This window comes from Tenrec ecaudatus, chromosome 2 (assembly GCF_050624435.1).
Source record: "Tenrec ecaudatus isolate mTenEca1 chromosome 2, mTenEca1.hap1, whole genome shotgun sequence".
Classification (NCBI taxonomy): Eukaryota; Metazoa; Chordata; class Mammalia; order Afrosoricida; family Tenrecidae; genus Tenrec; species Tenrec ecaudatus.
The window spans coordinates 251,976,876-251,996,263 of record NC_134531.1 but is presented as its reverse complement, the minus strand read 5'-3'; the positions used below and the strand labels follow the sequence as shown (position 1 = coordinate 251,996,263).

The 19,388-nt window shown below is 44.0% G+C and overlaps 1 protein-coding gene across 3 annotated transcripts in view; it reads left to right on the top strand.

Annotated features, from left to right (window-relative positions):
- The window catches only part of ST3GAL6 (ST3 beta-galactoside alpha-2,3-sialyltransferase 6), a 125,591-nt gene extending 107,703 nt beyond the window's left edge, over nt 1-17,888 (top strand). Inside the window, exons 6-10 of one of the 3 annotated variants that reach the window (XM_075542428.1) lie at nt 8,460-8,555; nt 11,282-11,468; nt 11,581-11,715; nt 15,283-15,435; nt 17,652-17,888. In XM_075542428.1, the coding sequence (XP_075398543.1) occupies nt 8,460-8,555; nt 11,282-11,468; nt 11,581-11,715; nt 15,283-15,435; nt 17,652-17,738 (658 nt within the window). In that variant the 3' untranslated portion in view covers nt 17,739-17,888. Of the gene's footprint in view, nt 1-8,459; nt 8,556-11,281; nt 11,469-11,580; nt 11,716-15,065; nt 15,436-17,651 lie in introns of those variants that run through there. The other 2 variants (XM_075542426.1, XM_075542427.1) reach the window with 2 other exon arrangements.
- Nucleotides 17,889-19,388: the final 1,500 nt, after the last annotated feature.

The following is a 19,388-nucleotide window of genomic DNA, read 5'->3' as shown; positions in this document are numbered from 1 at the left end:
ATCTCAGCCCTGATTTTTATAATTTCTAGTCAGTCAGTAGGATTGTCCGGCTAACTCTGCTCTAGTTGTTTTAAATTTTGTGCCAGCATATCAATCATGAGTCTCTCTTCCTTTCTCAGGTGTGCATGTATTGCTATGGAACTTCCTCTGATGACTGCCTTTGCTGTGTCCCATGAGTTTTGGTACATCGTGTGTTCATTTTCGTTGTTTTCCAGAAATTTCCTAATTTCATTTCTGATCTGCACCTGTACGCGCTCCTTTTGCAGTAGAGAGTTATTCATCCTCCAATTGTTTGCTCTTGTTTTCTTTGTCTTCCTTTTGTTGATTTCCAGCCTTATGGCACAGTGGTCAGAGAGAGAGGTCTGTATTATTCCAATGTGCTTAAATTTATGCTCCAGTATGTGGTCTATCTTCGAATATGTGCCATAGGGACTCGAAAAGAATGTGAATATTTTTGTATTTGGATGAAAATCTCTGTAAATATCTATCAGGTCAAATTGTCTAATTGTGGTGGTTAGCTCTCTAGTCTCCTTGTTGAGTTTCTTTCCCTGTGATCTCCCTTTCTCAGAGAGTGGTGTGTTGAAGTCACCCACTATAATCATCGAGTCTGGGATTTCTTTTTTAATCTTTGGGAGTGTTTGATTGACGTATTCAGCCGGTCTCTCATTCGGGGAATATATGTTTACAATGCTTAGTGGTTCTTTGCCTACCATTCCCTTGAGCATTATATAGTGTCCCTCCTTATCTCTCTTTTTGGTTTGCACTTTGAGGTCTTCTTTATCCGAGATTAGGATAGCAACCCCAGCTTTTTTTGTATTGTTCTTTGCTTGGTAGGACCTTTTCCAGCCTTTGATTCTCAGCCTATTTTTGTCTGTAGCTTTGAGATGTGTCTCCTGTAGGCAGCAGATTGATGGGTTGTGTTTTCTGAGTCAGTCTGCTAGTCTCAGTCTTTTAATGCCTGAGTTCAGACAAATGATATTCAGGGTTGTTATCTCCATCTGCGGACTCAGTGATGTCACCTTATAACTTTTTGTGTTGGGAGTTTTCCTACTTTTCTTTCTCATTAGTGTGTTGTGCATGTGTGTGTGTATCATTCTTGACTTCTTTCCATCCTTAAGCCAATGCTATCCTGGGGTCTGTTTTCTCTTTGTTGCCCTCTGGGTGAGGTTGTTCTATGTGATGGTCTCTTACTTATGCTTGGTGGGTGTTGTTCTTCTTCCCATACTGGGTCGGCAAAGATCTTTTGTAAGACTAGGTTTCTTCTAATGTATTGTTTTGAGTTTTTCCTTGTCTGGGAAGACTCTTACTTCTCCATCAATCTTGATTGATAATTTGGCTGGGTAGAGTATTCTTGGATTTGCGTTGTTTCCCTTCAATTTTTGGAATATGTTACTCCACTCTCTCCTCTTCTTCAGTTTCTGCTCATAGGTCTGAGCATATTCTTATGTGGGAACCTTTATGTGTGATTGCTTGTTTTTCCCTAGCTGCTCTCATGATTTTCTCCTTTTCCTCAAAGTTGGATAGTTTAACTATTATGTGCTTTGATGACTTCTTCTTGGGGTTCAACCTTGCTGGTGTTCTGTCAGCCTCCTGAATGGTTGCTTGGTTTTCATTCATTAAGCTAGGGAAGCTTTCCTCCAAGAATTCTCTCACTGTTGTTGCAGATGACTTCTTTCTTGTGTCTTCTTCTGGTAAGCCAATGATTCTAATATTGTTCCTCTTCATAGCATCAGACATAGCCCTTAGGTTTTCTTCAGCTTCTCTGATGATATTAGATTTTTTGTTCACGTTTGTTAAAGTCTGCTTGGCTGTCCTCCCAAGTCACTTATGCAGTTCTCTGATTCCTCCAATCGATTCTCAAGGCCCGTATTTCTACTACTGGTTTTTGTTTTCTCCTCCCTAAGCTCCTGTGTTTCCCTTTGGTGTATGGCCTTTATCTCCTCTATGATTTCATCCTTTTTCTGTATTGTTTCCCTCACATACTGTATGACTCCAAGCAGCATTCTGAAAATTTCTTTCTATGGCAGCTCAATGTCTGCTTCTTCTATGTATGTTGTTATTTTCAGGACATCTTCTGCCATTGACTTTTGTTTCTCCTGTTTTTTTCGTTGAGGTCGATGGGGCTGATGGCTATTTGCGTTGTGTTGTTTTAGAGGGACCAGGTGCCATTTTTCCAGGGAGTCGAAGAGCACTGGCTCTCTCTGGGGAGATTTATAGGAATGCTTCTTTGAACTGCTTACAGCTGATTTTACTGTGGGATTAACCTACCTCTTTATCCTCCTGTGGCTTCCCTATCAGGGGAATGCCCTAGAAGGCTGGTGGGTTTCCTCCTTTGGTGTTGCAGAGGTTTGGCAAAGGTTCCTGCAACAGCTTGGAATGTTGATGAGTGTTGGCTGTGCTGCCTTATGTCCCCAGGTACACAGGCAGGACTTCCCTGGTGAGAAGTTGGGCAGAGTATCCCATGGAGAGAAAGCAGGCCTTTCCCTAGCCTCAGGCTAGCTGTGCCATGTGGAGCTCACCTAGCTAGGTGTGGTACAGGCGTAATCCCCTAGGGCAAAGGGGGTGTTCTGGAGGTCAGCAGTGGAGTGTGAAAGAAGAGGAAAAAATCAAAGAGGAGGAGAAAAATTAAAAAGTAAGGCCGTTTACTGTGCAGGAATATAGGGAAGCAAGGGAAATAAAAGCAACTATGTAGCTGCGTCCCACTCCCTGCCCGTGGAGCTGCAAGAAGAAAGCCACGGAGCAAAGCTTAAAGATGGTGGTGGTGGTGGGGGAGAGGACAGAGAGCAGTAAACCAAAGAAGCAATGTAGCTGAACCCTGATCCCTGCCCGTGGAGCTCAGGGTTTGGATTTAGACCCTGCCCAGACCCAGCTGTGGCAAGCTGTGGGTGTGCCATGAAAAAGCCCCTGCGCAGCCTTCCAAGGCTATGGGGGAACAGAGAGCAGAGATTTAAACAGAAGCTGAACCCCAACCCCTGCCTGAGCTGCAAGGGTCCTATCCCTGGAAAACTGGCTGTGTTGAGACCAAGCCCCCCTACAGGCTCCAAGTGGTCCCAGCTCTGGCAGATACAGTGGTGGGACCAAGGTCAAGCCCCAGCCGGCTTCCACTGAGGTAAACCAAAAGCCTCCAGCCCCTCAATACCCCATGTGTCATTCCCTACTTATCTTTATGATGCTCCTCCTGCATTCCAGCAGTGTTGAATTTCCCTCTAAGCAACTCTCCTGGGCTGCGGAGGCCCTCTGGTATGTGTCACTCCATCGCCATCTTCCTGGAAGTCCCCTACTTTCCTTTTTTAAATTATATATATATTTTAAAACAAAAGAACCATGTCACCTTCTCCATTACACTTAATACAGTTGTCCAATCTGAGATTCTGTTTTTGGATACATGTTTCAAACTCCTCTGTTTGGATGGCTGACAGCCACATCCCGTTTTTCCCTTCACTTCCTCTACGTCCACAAATCGCTGTGCTTCGTGTCCCTCTTCATTCACGGGAAGGAAGTCACATGGAGCTAGGTCAGGCGAATAAGGTGCACGGGGCAAGAGAGTCTTATTTTTCCCCCCCAAAAAACTAGCACACTGAGATAACAGCGTAAGCAGGTATGTTGCTGTGGTGGCAAAACCAGTGCCTCATCTGCCACAAGTCAGACCTTTTTTGTTGCACACTGTTACACAATCTTTTCAGAACCTCTAAATAGAAAGCTTGATTAACATTCTGACCTGGTGAAATGAACTCCAAGTACACCGAGTGGACACTTTTGTCCATTCAGGAAGTCGATGGGCGTCCAGACGAGGTTTGTCATCAATGAATATTTCACTTTTTTTGAAACGAGAAAACCACTTGTGCATTTGAGTTTTTTTCCATAGCACTGTCCTGTAAGCTGTGTTCTATGGCATTTTTCCCTGAGCAGGAAACAGAATTTCAAAGCCACACATTGATCTCTTAAATCAGCCATCACAAAAATCAAAGTTCAAGCCAACTGCTTTTATGAAAAAATTCACTGTGACCGGAGAGAACCTTCCAGGGTGATTCCACTGGGTGCACTAACTCAGAGTTAGTTGCTTGGTGCTTATCTACAGGGGGAAAATGTGTACTAGAAAGTTCTACTCCACCTGCACAATTCTGGATTTTTTGGGTACCCTCTTGTATACCAAAAGAGGCACACATGTAGTTTGCAAACCCCTGCCCTAGACAGTGCTCCAGGTGCTGCCCCAGGCAACATCTCAGACAGAAACCACTAAACCTCTGCTGGGTTACTCTCATTGGATAGGTGTGGAAAGAATAATGGTTTAGCAAAAATGGCTTACAAACATGGAATAATCTCTTTGGCTGGGAGCAGCAGGGCAGGTTCTGTTGGCATGAGTAATTCTACAGAAGTAGGCCCCCAGGCCTCCAGCTTCCTGATTAGCAGCCCGTATGTTCTTGTTTCCAAGTTTTAGGTTCCAATTTTTTTCCTAATCAACCATTCTGGGTTGGATAGTCAGTTGGCATTGTATGTAATTCAGCATAAGACTGGGTTTGCTTGTCAGCAATATCCGCTCTAACGCTGTAAGACATAAGGCTTTCTTTTGGGCACAAGCAACAATGTTCAGGTCTTGTATGTGGTCTACATGAGGAGTACCCGAAAAACCTTCCACTCATCCCTTTCTTTCACTGTTTTGTCCAACAAAGGGACTGTCGAACAGCTTTTCATTCCAACACAATTGTTGCAAAGTATGAGGTGTATGGTAGCCCAGACGCTTCTCTCTCACAAATATCTGATCCATTGGGGATAATATTTTCTTATTCCTAGTATAGCCTCATGCCATGATTGTTGGTAGGTGCTGTCCTGTTGGTTCCAACTCACAGCTACCTTACGTACAACAGAACAAAACACTGCCAGGTCCTCCACCATCCTCACTATGTTCTTACATTTGAACCCATCGATGTGGACACATTCTCAATCCATTTTACAGACGGCTCCCTCTTTTTTCCAACCCCTCTACTTCACCACTCATGATGTTCTTATCCAGGGACTGGTCTTGCCAGACAACATGTCTCAAGTACTTGATTCAAAGTTTCACCATCTTAGTCTCTAAGAAGCGCTCTGGCTGTACTTCGCCCAAGACAGATTTGTTTGCTCTTTTGATCAATGTGCTTTGCCAGCACCATGGTTCAAATGAATCGATTCTTCTTCGGGCTTCCTTATTCAAGGTCCAACTTTCACATGCATGCGAAGTAGTTGGGGGTCAGGTGCACCTTAATCCTCAAAGTAATGTCTTTGCTTTTCAACACTTCCTAAAAGAGATCTTAGGCAGCAGATTTACCTGATGTAATCCGTCAACTGTTGCTTCCATGAGCATTAGTTGTGGACCCAAGCATGATAAAATGCTTGACAATTTCAACCTTTTCGCCATTTAACATGATGTTACCTACTGTTCTGGTTGTGAGGATTTTGGTATCTTTTTACATTGAGTTGTAATCCATACTACAGGCTACAATCCTTGATCTTCATTAGCAAGTGCTTCAAGTCCTCCTCACTTTCAGCAAGCAAGGTTATGTCATCTGGGTATCACAGGTTGTTAATAAACCTTCCTCGGATCCCCATATTGCACTGTTCTTCATATGATCCAGCTTCTCTGATGCTTTGTTCAGCACACAGATCGAAAAGGATGGTGAGAGGATACAACCCCGATGCATACCTTTCCTGATTTAAAACCATGCAGTATAGCCTTGTGCCACACGGGCACAATGTCATGTTCTGGGATTGCTATTCTTGAGGCTATCCATAGTTCAAGTCAAGAAAATGGCTCGTCCAGGTGTAGAAGCCGGTCAGTCCAGTCTCATTTCATAGCCATGGGTTAACTCGAGTGTTTCCCTGACTTGAGTAGCTTCCCAGGCTGCGAACCCAGGATCGTGAGGAACACTACAGGCTACTTTCTCTTTGGGGCCATTTAAGTAGTGCTTGGCAATCTCTAGAATGAGGTGATGTCTGTGTGCTGGATTAAAACTACAGGAGTCCCTCCAGGAAAATGTTGGAGAGGCTAAGCTGAAAGCATTCCTTCCTCTTTGTAGCTAAGTCTTTGTAGGGTACCCTAAAACAGATTTACCCAGTCTCCAGATCCCCCCATTACTTTTTGGATGCAAGGTTTACTAGGAAAAGCTAGTCAATGCTTTTGAAAAGGTATCTTATTAGTGCTTATTAGTGAAATTTTAATTTTCTTCTTAGTAAGTTTACCCCTTATGGGGGTCAATTTCAAAGATTAGGTTTGTAGGTCAGGAATATATATTGGGACTCCAGGTTGAAAATCTTTGGGGAAGGGGAGTAGCCTGACCTTGAGGCATTGACCTTGCACAGTTGGTACCCTAAGTGTCAGAGAACATGGTATTAGGCTAAGGCCCTGGGCCAGGATGGATGCTGTGGCCCCTGAGCACAAGACAAGGTCATCCCTTCCCTTGACATCGAACTGGCCACCAGCCTTCATTTGAGAGGAGTTTGAGGGTAGGTGTTCTTGGACCAGTTACCAACAGGTATCAAACTTACAGATATTCCACATCTACCCCCATCTGGTTACCTGGCAGCATTGGAGTTGTTCCTAACCAGCCCCTCTCCAGCACCGACCTAGCTTTATATTTTGGGGGAAGAGATGGAAGTCAAGTTTCTGAATTTCATTAACCTATCCTCGAGATACTTAAAAGAAAGGCAAGCTGTGCATGTGGTATTGCCTCTGCTGTAGTTTATGGACCGGATCTGGTAAGGAAACTGGTAATATACCCTAAAGCAGCCCAGGGGTCACCTAATACATCCTTCATCTCAGATATTTACATTATAATTCATAACAGTAGCAAAATTACAGTTATGAAGTAGCAATGAAAATAATTTTATGATTGGAGTGGGGGGGTCTCCACCACATGAGGAACTGTGTGAAAGGGTCCAGGCCCTAGGAAGGTGGAGCAGCACTGCCTATAAGGTTTTGAATGCTCACCAATGCTCAAATCTCAATCGTGCTGGCTGGCCCTAAAGCAAAGAGCATTTGATAAAGTTGTCTGTTTGGAGTTGGAATTTTAAAAAACGTACCCGGGTGGCATAGTGGTTGTTACTTAGTGGACTACTAACTGGAAGGTCAGTAGTTCAAAACCATCAGCTGATTCGAAAGGTGGGGTTTTCTATTCAGTAAAGAGTTACAAAGTCTGGGAAATCCATAGGGGTAGTTCTACTCTGTCCTTTAAAGTACCCATGAGTCAGATGGGGCTTGATGGCAGAGTATGTTTTTGCCATATAGAAACATTTAAAAATGTGTTAATTTCTAAAATAAAACAAAACCCCCAATTATTTGTTTTTCCATGCAAATGATTGCATTTTATTTATCTAAATCATTTTATCAGGGGCTTTTACAGCTCTCATAACAATCCATATATCAATTGTATCAAGCACATTTGTACATATGTTGCCATCATTTTCTAAACACTTGGTTGCTATTTGAACCCTTGGTATCAGCTCTTCTCCCCCTCCCTCCCACCCTCGTGACTCCTTGATAAATTATAAGTTACTGTTTTAATATCTTACACTAACCGCTATCTTCCTTCACCCACATTTCTGTTAAAAGCCCCATTTAAAGAACCAAAAAAACAAACAAACAAACAAAAAAAAAAACCCTCTAAAACACATAGTGACATGTCTAGGGGGTGAAGTTTTGGGTATTGAGCATTCCCTCCAAGACCTGAAAGTAGCCATGGATTGAGGCCCACCTTTTTTAATATTTGAGAGCTAAGAGCCCCCAATTCAAATGTGTTAGAATGTGTTAAGAGCTGAGAAGCGATGTACACATGGTTCTATGCTGATCACAGCCAGCAACAGGAACCCCATCTTTAAGCCCTACCTTAAAAGCGCTCTGCTGGGAACACAGTGAAATGTTGGTCTGCACTGGGCCTGGTCCACAGACTAGTCCAGGTTTGTGGAATTGAAGTGAGCGCACACAGGGAACAAGGAAGTGGTCCTTCCTCTGCCAGATTCCAACCATCTGGACTCACAGTGTAAGGATGCTACAGATTCTGAGAGGAGTGTCACACGTACAAGACATCCTTGTAGCAGTATCAGCGTGCAGAATTCTCTGGCAAAAGGTGGGGTTGGGGTCAGAGTTCTAGATCTAAACTATAGTTCCACCTACCTGTCTTCTTGGAGTAATGGCTTAGAAAGTGTTACCTAGGTGTTCTGCACTTCTTTTGTCATTTGTAAAATGGGGTTAAACACGGTTCCTCATCTTAGTGGCTGGCTATGCAAATGAAAGCAATGTTCAAGTCCCTGGAGGGGTGGAATGGTAACTTGTGTATCTTGAATTTGACACATACCTAGACAACAGTGCTTTTTCAACTTGGCCACAAATGAAATTTGGCCTCAGGCTCCGGAATGAATGGAGTTCTGGGAATGACCGTGCTTTGAGAAAGTTGACTCAATCCCTACCTTGTTTGTTTATCCAACAGCGTGCCATGTAAAAGGTGTGTGGTGGTGGGTAATGGAGGAATTTTAAAGAATACGATGCTAGGGGAAAAAATCGACTCCTATGATGTAATAATAAGGTAAGGGCATTTCTCATTTCTTAAGGTAGAATTGTTTCAAAACCACATGATTTCCTGCTGTAGTACTGCTGTAACTGAAAAGGAAGAAGGGTTGCTTACATTTGCTAACGTAGTTTATAACACAACTTTTGCTCAATTATTGGCTGCAGCTCATTCATTCAGCAAACATTTATTAAGCTCCCTAAATATACTAGGCCTAGTGAATACATCCCTCATCAAGCTTCATTCAATTGGAAGACAAAGTGATAAGTAAGACACTGTAGTAACAAACATCATACAGAATATTTTTTTTAATGATGTGCTGGAGGAGGAGCTGAGTGGCCAATGTGGATGACCACTTTGAGGAGATAGGGAAACAGGACCCAAGTGGTCAGACCATCCTAGCGACATGAAGGTTAGCGAGAGCAGTCCAGGTAGAGTGAATGCTTAAGGTAGCTGCTAAGAATGTGGTCTTGGGCTTAAGAGGAACAGCAAACAAACCACTGAGGTAGGAGGAAGGGAGGTGTGGAGAGCGGAGCTCTCTGATACTGAACAGATAGACCAGGAGCAGTGAGAAGTGGGGTTTTCTTTCAGGAGCAGCACAGTGCAGGTGAAGGTTTTCTCAGCCAGTGAGCAATGGGACCTGGTTTGTGTCTTTGAAATATTCTGGTTTTGACTAGACTATGAGGGACCAAGAGGGAAATAAGGCCTCTTAGGGCGCTGCGTTCAGGTGGGAGATGAGTGACTTCTCACAGCAGAGGACATGTGTGGACAGACTGGGGATGCATGAGGCATAGTTACCGGGATGTCTAGATGTAGTCGATGTAAGGAGTGGGGGAAGAATGAAATCAGGATTCCTTTTCTTTGGAATGTTTGTTGAATGGATTGGTTGGAGAGGGGGTTCCATTCACAAGGCTGAGGACGATGGACTGGAGTAGGTGTGAGGACTCACAAACTCTCTGGGAACACGTTAAGTACTTATTAGATATTAGGCTTGAAGTATATAGATCAGGACATCGGATGGATAAGCCAGGTAAAATCTGGCTGGCCGACAGCCTATGAAGAACAAGACCCCCCGCTGCTGGGATGATATAGCCTCACAGTTGAAATCAGAGAACCAGTTGATGTTTCCCATGGAGAGACTCTGCGAAGCAGAGGGCCGGGGGTTTGGAGCGTTCCAAACTCAAAGGTTGAGAAAAGGGGGGGAAAAACTGTGAGTAAAAGAGATGGAGAGGATCCACCTGTGCTGGAAGAAGAAAATCAGAAAGGAAGTACAGAAACCAAGAGGGCAAAATGGTTTAGGGCCAAGGAAGGGGCGAAGGAACGATGCCCACGGCCGCTGCGGTCAGTCACCATTTGGATTAACAGCCTGCGACGAAAGTCGCTCCGAGGAGGCCTAACGTGGGGAGGAGGCCGGGTGGAGCAAATAGAAGAATGCTGGGGGAGGAAGTGGAAAAACTGGTCGAGGCAACTCTTGGGAAATGTTGCTGTGAACTGGAGAAGTGAGATGTGTGGAGACTGTGCAAGGGTGGAAGGATGATTTTGTTTCTTTGGTAAAGTCAGGAAATGAGTCGAGCTGGGGGTGGTATGGAGAAGGGCATGGTGGGGTCCCGAGCACCAGTGTGGTGGATCCTCTGTAAGGGAAAAGAAGAAAGCAAGGATTGTGGGTACAACTGGCAAGAGTCCCACAGATGCAGTACTTCTCTGTTGTCACCGTCCGTGCGGCAAGGTCCCCATCTGGAGTGTCTAGGTCAGGAGTGTTATGCATAGAAGCAAGCCCACTGGGGCAGTGCAGTTCTGAGGGGGAACTGGGGAGAGAGAGCCTACTGGTTCCTGGCTGCTCAGGGTCTCCAGGAATAAGACCCTTAGCCGTCCGGGACCAGTGTTAGCTGTTAATTGTCCCTTTGAGGGAGTGGTCATTTCAGTACAAAACCATTTTGAAGCAATCACAAATTCCTTCACCCATAATTGCCAAAAATCTTATCACTTAAGAAACACAGTAAGCCCTTGTGAGAAAACTAACCCCTGGTGGCATGATATTATGGAAATCATTTCAAGTGTTATGAAGGCCGTCTTAAGTGACAGTCAGTGGCAAAGGGTAAAACAGTATTTATCTTCGGAGGGGACCGTTTTAGAAACAAAGCACTCCTTTTTAAAAGCAAGCATTCTTGGTGTGCGTATAAACAGTGCCTGTCTAACTTTGGCTTTGAGCACACACTAGCTCTTTGTGGGCCAACTGTAGACTCTCATTTGCTGTACTCAGGCCCAAGACAGGCCAATTTATATTTTACTTTGGAATGCAAGCATTTCCATCCGCTTCAATCACCTCCAAGGTGTTTTCTTCTTGTCCATTGGCCAGCTATGTACTATGTGTTGTGACAGGAATGTCTCACCAGTAAGTGATCTTATCTCTAGGGGCTTCCTAGCCCCAGGAGGTTTGTCTGGGTCTCTTCAACTTCAGTATCCTACCCATCTATTGTTTAAGTCTTCCGCTTCCTGAAAGCACTGCATTGACACCATTTCCACAGTTAAGTTTTTTTAATACAAAGGGATTTCTCCATCTTTGATCCAAGCAGCTGTTTCATGAAATGGAATGTTCGCACTGGTCGTTAGTTGAGAGATTGCCCAGTGGCTGTGTGGCTTCCGTTGACGTTGGTCTGTTCCCTGTAAGCCCTGTCCGAGTGGCGATGGCAATGACTGCTGCTGCTGCACCTGGTCTGCACTCTTGTGTGTTTCACTGTCCACAGGATGAACAATGGTCCTGTTGTGGGATATGAAAAGGAAGTTGGAAGGAGGACAACTTTTCGACTGTTTTATCCAGAATCCGTTTTTTCAGATCCTGTCCACTATGAACCCAACGCGACGGTGATTCTCACTGCCTTCAAGCCACTTGATTTAAGATGGCTGTCGGAACTATTGATAGGTGGCAATATAGTAAGTTGGAAAATTAACCTGCCCTCTGGGTACCTTCAGAACCTCCTCCCCTACCCACCCTAAGAAATGAACAAATCCCAATGTACTGTCTTCTATTGTTACTTTATTTCAGAACAGCAAAGGTTTTTGGAAGAAACCAGCCTTACAGCTGATCTATAAGCCTTATCAAATCAGAATATTAGATCCATACATTATCAGGACAGCTTACAACCTGCTTAAATTCCCAGAAGTGTTTCCCAGAAACGTGGTATGTACGTCTCTTTGAAGTTTCCGAGTGAAGATCCCACGGGGGTAGGATCAGAGGGTCTCCTGGGCTCACCATTCCTGAGGGTGGCTTTCGAGTTACTGAGGGAGTCATCTCTGGAGAGTATGGCTTTTTGGGTTGCAAGGAAAATAACCTGAAGTGCAGAATTTTCTTTCCCTACTCTTGGGAGGGCCCACACAAAGTCTGCAGCTGCCCTGCCTTCCTGCTGGGAAGCTGACAGGCTTGTCTAGATGGGTGGGTTGATGAGCAGGCTTCTGCTTCCAGTTGCAGGATATGTGCACGGCTTGGCTCTTCGGGCTGAAAAGTCTGAGAAGCAGTCTTTGTAATGAAAACATCAGAGGACAACCAAAGGGCAGAGGAGGAAGGCCAATAAGGTAGTCCAGAAATATCACTGGGGTGGCTGAGAGAGGAGTCATTTGCACTAAATTTCTCAAGAAATGTTTGTTATAGAAATATTGGCCCTGCTAGACTCCAAATGAGGAGTCCTGGTGGGGTGGGTAGTAGTTGAACGTTTGGGCTCCGCTCCGCATGGTCGACAGTTCAGAACTGCTTGCAGATCAAGGCAGAGACTGGGCTTTCTTCTCCCATGAAGTTAGTCTCGGAAACCCACAGGGGTCGCTATGAGTCAGCACTCACTCCATGGCAGCGAGTTTGGTTTTTGTTTTTTTTTTAACGACCCCAGATTAGTTAAAAGACATCTGCACTCTGATCCCTGTAGCCCTGCTTAGTCTGCTCTCTAGACACGTGATCCCTCAGCTGAAATGAGGGTTTCCCTCTGTCATGCAGAGAAAATCCAAAGAAATGAATACACAACTGGGTTATCTCTTCTTCAGTGTCAAGAAAATTGTGACAAAAACAGGTCACACATCTTCAAAAGGCAGGTTCCAGAAAGGGTGGGAGAGCCTTCCCTTCTTCCTGCCTCCCCCCAAGCTGCCCAATGTCCTCTCTGCATTTGCAAACGGGTGTGGGGTGTGCGGCACCCTTTTGTGTGGGCAGGTGATTGGGATTATCCCACCATGTTTACCGTTTGTTGTGACTTCCTCTTTTTAACGACCTATCCCTCTGTAGACACTGTTTCTCTGCAGCGTTTGCAGAGCTACACGAAGGCAGCTGTCCGTGTGCTGAGATGGGGGTTTTGCTCATAAGTGTAGATTCAAAAAGTAGAACCCTGAAATCAAAACCCATGCCTATTATAAATGAAAGTTCCATTTGATTAATTTTGAGAATATCTTCTGAATTTATTATTTATAACTTGACAGTTCCTCGAGTTTTGTAACCGTGATATTTTTTGTATGATCTTTGGTGTATCTTTAACTCCATGCATAGGAAGAAACTAGTTATATTTACAGAGGACACTAGGACTAATTGTAACTGAAGCTGTAAGACATATATTCCAGAAACCAAGTGAGGACAATACTGTCATTCAATAGAGGTCAGCCATATTGGATATTGCCCAGAGACTGAGCACATGCAAAAAAAAAAAAAACAAAAAAAAACCCTGACTTACTGACAGTGAAGTTAAAGAGAAAAGGGGGGCATAATCAAGCAGAGGCGCATCTTCATAGAGTTGTCATAAAAGGAAGTTTTCTTTTGATGAGGTGTGCACACTGAAGGGAATGATTCTAGAAAGGACGATATTGGTAAGGTGGGAGAAAGTAAGTGGTAGAAATACAGATGTTTTAAGAAGCGTTTAAGGTGAACGACAGCTACTGTTCTCTTGCTGCTCGGTACAGAGTAACTAAGGCAGTGGTTCCCAACCTTCTTCACGCCGGGACCCTTTAATCCAGTTGTTTTCGTTGCGACTTCAGAACTTTAATTTTGCTCCTGTTATGAATCAGGGACCCCTGTGAAAGGGTCACTCGATCCCCCAAGGGGTGGCGATCCACAGGTAGAGAACCGCTGAACTAGAATTAATTGGGGTTAACATTTGAAGGGTGATGAACATTGACCGTCTACACAAGGGCTTGATGACCCATCGAGGACTCTAGTGTGAAGGGAAGGAAGGTCATGAACATGAACAGGGGGTTAAAACAGAGAAAAGGAGGGGAATCAATGATCCCGACTGACTCCTGGGTTTTTAGACCAACCCTTAGCATCTCTGTTTAGCAGACGGTGTAAAGCCTTGTGGTTGAACCACGAGTGGCGGAGATCAACAACTTGTGCCAAGTGGTGTTATGCTTGCAAACAAGCTTGTCCTCCGGGGTACATTTTATTTTCTTAAAAGTAATCCTGTGAATTTCATGGGATACCTAAGACTTCATTGAAAGGATATCTCCTTGAATTGTTCTGTGAAATGTGTCAGATAAATGTTTTTGCCTTTGAAAGCCACCCCAGGGAGAATCAAAATGGTAACAACCAAGACCTCCCCCTGTCAACCATCTAGTCTAGTGGCTTTCCCAAGTGTTTACTTGCTGGGTTTCTTCCTAACTGCTAATGATCCTGTCAGGAGCTCTGGTAGTGCTGTCAGTCAAATGCTAGATTGCTAACCACAGGGTTAGTGGTTCAAATCCATCAGCTGCTGGGGAAGGAGCGGGAAGGCTGTCTGCTTTGATAAATATTTACAGCCTTGGGAACTTTACATAGGGTTGCTATGGGTTAGAACTGACTCGAGTTTTGGGATTAATGATCTCGCTGAGAGGGTCCAGTTGTCATATTTCTGGAACCTTTATTCTGAAGTCAGATACTTACGGTTACATTTTGTCTTTGAAGCTGACAAAAACTCTCCTCCAACCAAAAACTAAACCCACTGTCCTCTCCTCCAACCAAAAACTAAACCCACTGTCAACTAGTTGATTCGGACTCACAGTTAAGGGCTTCCAAGACTGTAAATCTTCCGAGAGGCACATAGCCGCCCACATCTTTCTCCCATGGAACTGCTGCTGGGTTTTGAACCACCGACCTTGTGGTCAGCAGTGCATCCACAGCCCATTACCTTTCTTAGAGGTACTTTAAATGGTCCGGATCATCATTGAGACAATCGGCTGTTAATGTAAACGAAGTCTGTTAGGAGGGTTCTATCTATTAGTGAATTAAATTGTCTTTATCTTTCATACACTGTTCGAAATCTCTAAAGGCTTTGCTCTTTCCACCAGGAAGCCTGACTCAGCCTTTTGTTTTCAGCATCCTCTTAAGCATCGCAGTGCTCCTTCCAGTCGCCTGTGGTGTAAGGAGGAGTACGAGCTCAAGTCAAGTTGACCTTCATCCACTGCATGCCGTGTGTCCCAACAGTTGTGTGCTCTCTAAGGGTTCTGGTGGCTAATTTTTTTTGACAGAGATAGCCTTTATTCCATGCACTGCTGGGCAGATTCAAATCTCCAACCTCTCGATTGCAGATGTGTGCACAACTGTACCTCCCAGAGATTCCTCAGGACTCATGTCACAGCTAAATTAGAATTGAAGTCATATATATTGAGATGTATTTGGAGACTGAGCCTGAGGACAAGATGAACCTCACACGACATCGGATGATTCCACTCCGGGATGCAATAGTGGCCAAGGAGCGTGTTGGGAATGTCTTCTGTTTAATTCTGTTCTCACTTTCCTTTCCAGAAACCCAAACACCCAACGACAGGAATTATTGCCATCATATTTGCATTTCATATATGTCATGAAGTTCACATAGCTGGTTTCAAATATAATTTTTCTGACAGCGGGAGTCTTTTGCACTATTATGGAAATGCAACCATGTCTTTGATGAGCAAGGTAAAAGATACTGTACTTTGGGGTGAACTTCCATTCTTCTTCCGCTCTCACTTTACTGAGGAAACTAAGATTTGCAAAGACCGATAGCTTGAGAGGGGTCACAGAGTCCTTAGCTGCTGCAACCACAACCTAAGTCCAGTGGGACTTTCTCTACAGCAGCAGTCCCGGTCTGGGGGCCTTGGGCTCTTAGGGAGAACCTCTTGGTTACATGGAAAACAGTATCTCTTGGAAAAATTAATACTAGTCCCAAGAATTTGGAGGATAACGATGTCCCAAATGTCCAGCTCTTCCCAGAGCCTGTTCTCCATCTTGCACAACTCCTTTGAGTTTATTCCCTCACGCCCTGCCCCGCCCCCCAAAGCTGGCTACAACTTCTCACAGAAAGGACTTTGAGAAAATGTCTCACGTGGAGTGGGGTGCTGTTCAGACAAACACAGGGCCCAGAGCCAGAGCCAAAAATGTCCAAAAGGCACAGCAGGTCTTGCTTCTGCCAACACTTGGTCATATGTGGTGTTCCAAGAGAGGCTGTGTGTTAAGACAGTACCTGATCTACCCAAGGGAAACCAAGGGTGGGTCTCAGGTCCCGCCCTCTGCTAAGATCCAGTAAAAGATGCCCCCAAGGGAACAAAGGCTTGGTTCACACCCTGTACTAAGGTACCCTCTTAAAGGAGCAATCAAGTTAGATGATAAAGGAAAAAATAAATATAAATGAGATGTTAATACGTAACATTAATTCTTGAGGACAAACTTAAGACATCCATTGAAAAGATAATATGTGTGTATATGTGCATTTTTATCTATATCTATCTACATATAAATCTGCCCTTCAATCCTTTCGATGGCTATCATGTATATTTCTGCTCTTTCAATGTCTTTATATAAATACACAAACAGACATATAATTCTTTCTAAGTTCCCCCTTCTCCCAAGTACTGCCTGCATAATTTGAGAAACCTACCCTTGGTATGTCTATTGGTTTATAGACTGAATCCATGTATGTGGTGTGAGGTTTGATCCTCGCGTTACGGGTAGGACTTCATCCCTTCTTCTGTGATAGGTCTCAATCCCATCCTATGACTGTTCACTGACAGGGAACGCCTTCCAAAGTGGTCCTATAGGCATAGGAGTCGACAGTCCAGAATTATAGAAGGGATGATGGCTGCAGGGCCATCAGCTTTAGTTGCAGAATTTAAACATACATACTTTAAAGTATTCCCATGTCATCATGGGGACGCTTCTGCAGTTCAGCAGATGAGGTTTATTAAAAAAAAAAAAAGGTTGCAGACCTTTCTATGTGGTCATACTGTCTGGAATAAGGAACCTCCTCTTTCACCTGACTAGATTAGTGGTGAACCACAAGGGATAAGATATGAATCTTATCTGTACACTTTCCATACGGAAATAGGAATCATTACGATAGAATATATGGATAAACCAACTCCCACGGAAGCGATTCCAACTCTGCAGACCTCTATAGGATTTCTGAGACTGACACTTTATGAGAAGACAGCCTCACCTTTCTCCCAGGGAGCAGATGGTAGATTTGAACCTGTAGTTAATAGCCCAACACTGACTCCACCAGCACTACCATGACTCCTAACTTAGATGGATAGAGCCCGTGAGAGCATTCCCCAAGACCGCACAATGCTAAATCAATGAGATTGTTTGGGAGTGTTAGGTGCCATCGGGTCAATTCGTTCCCAGTGACCACGTACCATAGGAGGCACTACCCAGTCCAGCAGCACCCTCACCGTCCCAAAGGAAAAGTACCACTTGCCAAGTTCTGCTGTTGTGCGCCACTGATCCGGCAGAACAGAGTGGGCCTGTCCCATTGTTTACTGAACTGGAACGGTCACGGGAGAGCACCAGGTCTTCTTCTGGCAGTGTGGCTGGTGGGATCAAACTCGCATCTTTTCATTACAACAGCGCGTCACAAGTTACCTCAACAGAACATTAAAATCACTCTGGGCTGAATAGTCCTTTAAATACACTAAAATGTTAAAGGAAAAAAAAGGAGGGAAATTAAGGCATCAATTGAAAGGGCAGAAATTATACATACACATACACACATATATATCCATGTCCCCAGTATAAGAATTCCAGATGCTGCCTGTGTAAATCGAGCAACCTGTCCTTACAATTGGTATCTAGATTTCTAGAATCAACCAGGAAATGTTGATCCTTAGGAAAGATATTTGTTTTTCCCCTCTCTTTAGAACGTCTATCACAACGTGACAGCAGAACAGATCTTTTTGAAGGACATTATAGAAAAGAACTATGTAATCAATCTGACTCAAGAATGACCCAGACCGAAAGGTGACACGAATAGTATTAGTTTTATTTTTATACTGTGATTTCTAGTTTATTTTTAAATAAATTGTGTTGGACACAATTGTCAAATATTATGTATATTAAGGTTGTTGTTGCCTGGTTTCTGTGAATATATTTAACTTTTTGGAAACTTAAGTTTAGCAAAAAGGAAAAAAATTAAAGTTTTGATTGCACTGTGTCTGTAAAACAAGCTAGTTTTCTGACGTGTTTTTCAACATCTTTTCATCATGTTACCTGAGACACTGAAGGAAGATCACTTCCTCTATATTAAGTCTGGGGTTTAGTTTACTGCAAACAACCACAGGAGAACCTGACGTGCTGAGAGATTTGACTCTGAGTCTGCATTCAAGGGAACAGGCACATCTCTTGATCAGCAAACTGGAATGTCAAGCCTATGTATAGGTAAATGGTTAATTCTTTGTTCTTCCAGGCAAGCCTGATCGGAATCTTACATTAGTGTATACGGACACAGGGTTCATACTGGCTTAATGCAGCCTGTTTTCTGCAATTGATTAAAACTAAAAGATTTATCGTGTAGTCTGATAGAGCAAAGATTTTTTTTTTAATTTTAAATTTTTGAGCTAGAGGTAATAGGCTAAATATGAACTTCTCCATTAGTAAATAATCTATTATCAAATGCCTGGTGGAACTATGGTAGTTAAATTCAAGAAACCCCTTAATTATTCTGTCTGGGTTCATTTATTGTTTTACTTAATAATTAAGTTTAGACTTAATTAGGAGATGAGGATGAGATACTGAGTAAATAAATGTTTATAGTCAGTTTTGTTTTGAATCTAAAACTATTTTCATGATGCAAATCCCCATTTTTCTTGTGAGGAGAGAGAGACAGCTTATCTGCCCACCTTCCTCTAGGGCAGAAGGGGGCCCTACCAGGAAGGAAGCTTTGGCAGACTGACAAGCCAGTCCTAGGTGTGGTGAGCTAATCTCTTCCCAAATGTGAAGAAAGCTAACAGATATTTGGGGAGAGATTTGTGATAAAGGGAGAGAAGAAAAGATCAGAGTCGAGGTTATTAGAAGGACAGCAATAGAAATTATCTGAAGACAAGATAGAAGAGAACTTATTTTGAGTAATAAATTGACGATCGTACTGGCAACCAACCGGCCTCTCTAAAGTGTGTGTGAAGGGTGAGACATCCTACCAGCATCAGCACACAGGAGTCTGGACATACTGCAAAGCAGCGCAAGGGGGGAGAAGGCTGGCGGCTGCTCTCACCGGCTAGCTACGCATTCAGGAGCCTTTGCGGGCTATGTTGTTTACCCCAGCATACCCCCGCCCCGTGCCCCGGATTGTCACAATGAATGTGAAGTTGGACGGGCAGGTCCCAGAGTAGAATCCACGTGGGGGCCTGCGGTGATGGCTTGTTCCCTCCAAGCCTCACCTGCACACTCCTCACGCTGGCTACACAGTCCACCAGCCTTCAAGCAGCACTCGGGCTTCCAGAAGGCTGCTGCTGAGCACAGAAAAAGAACCACCGGTCCACGTGGAAAACTCTCGGCGATGTTTTCATATGTTGCTGTAAGCAACTGCACTGTTAACTGTAAAATTTCTTTGTGTGATGTTAAAATTGAGGCGGAATCAGGGGGTCCATGTACTAAGCGAA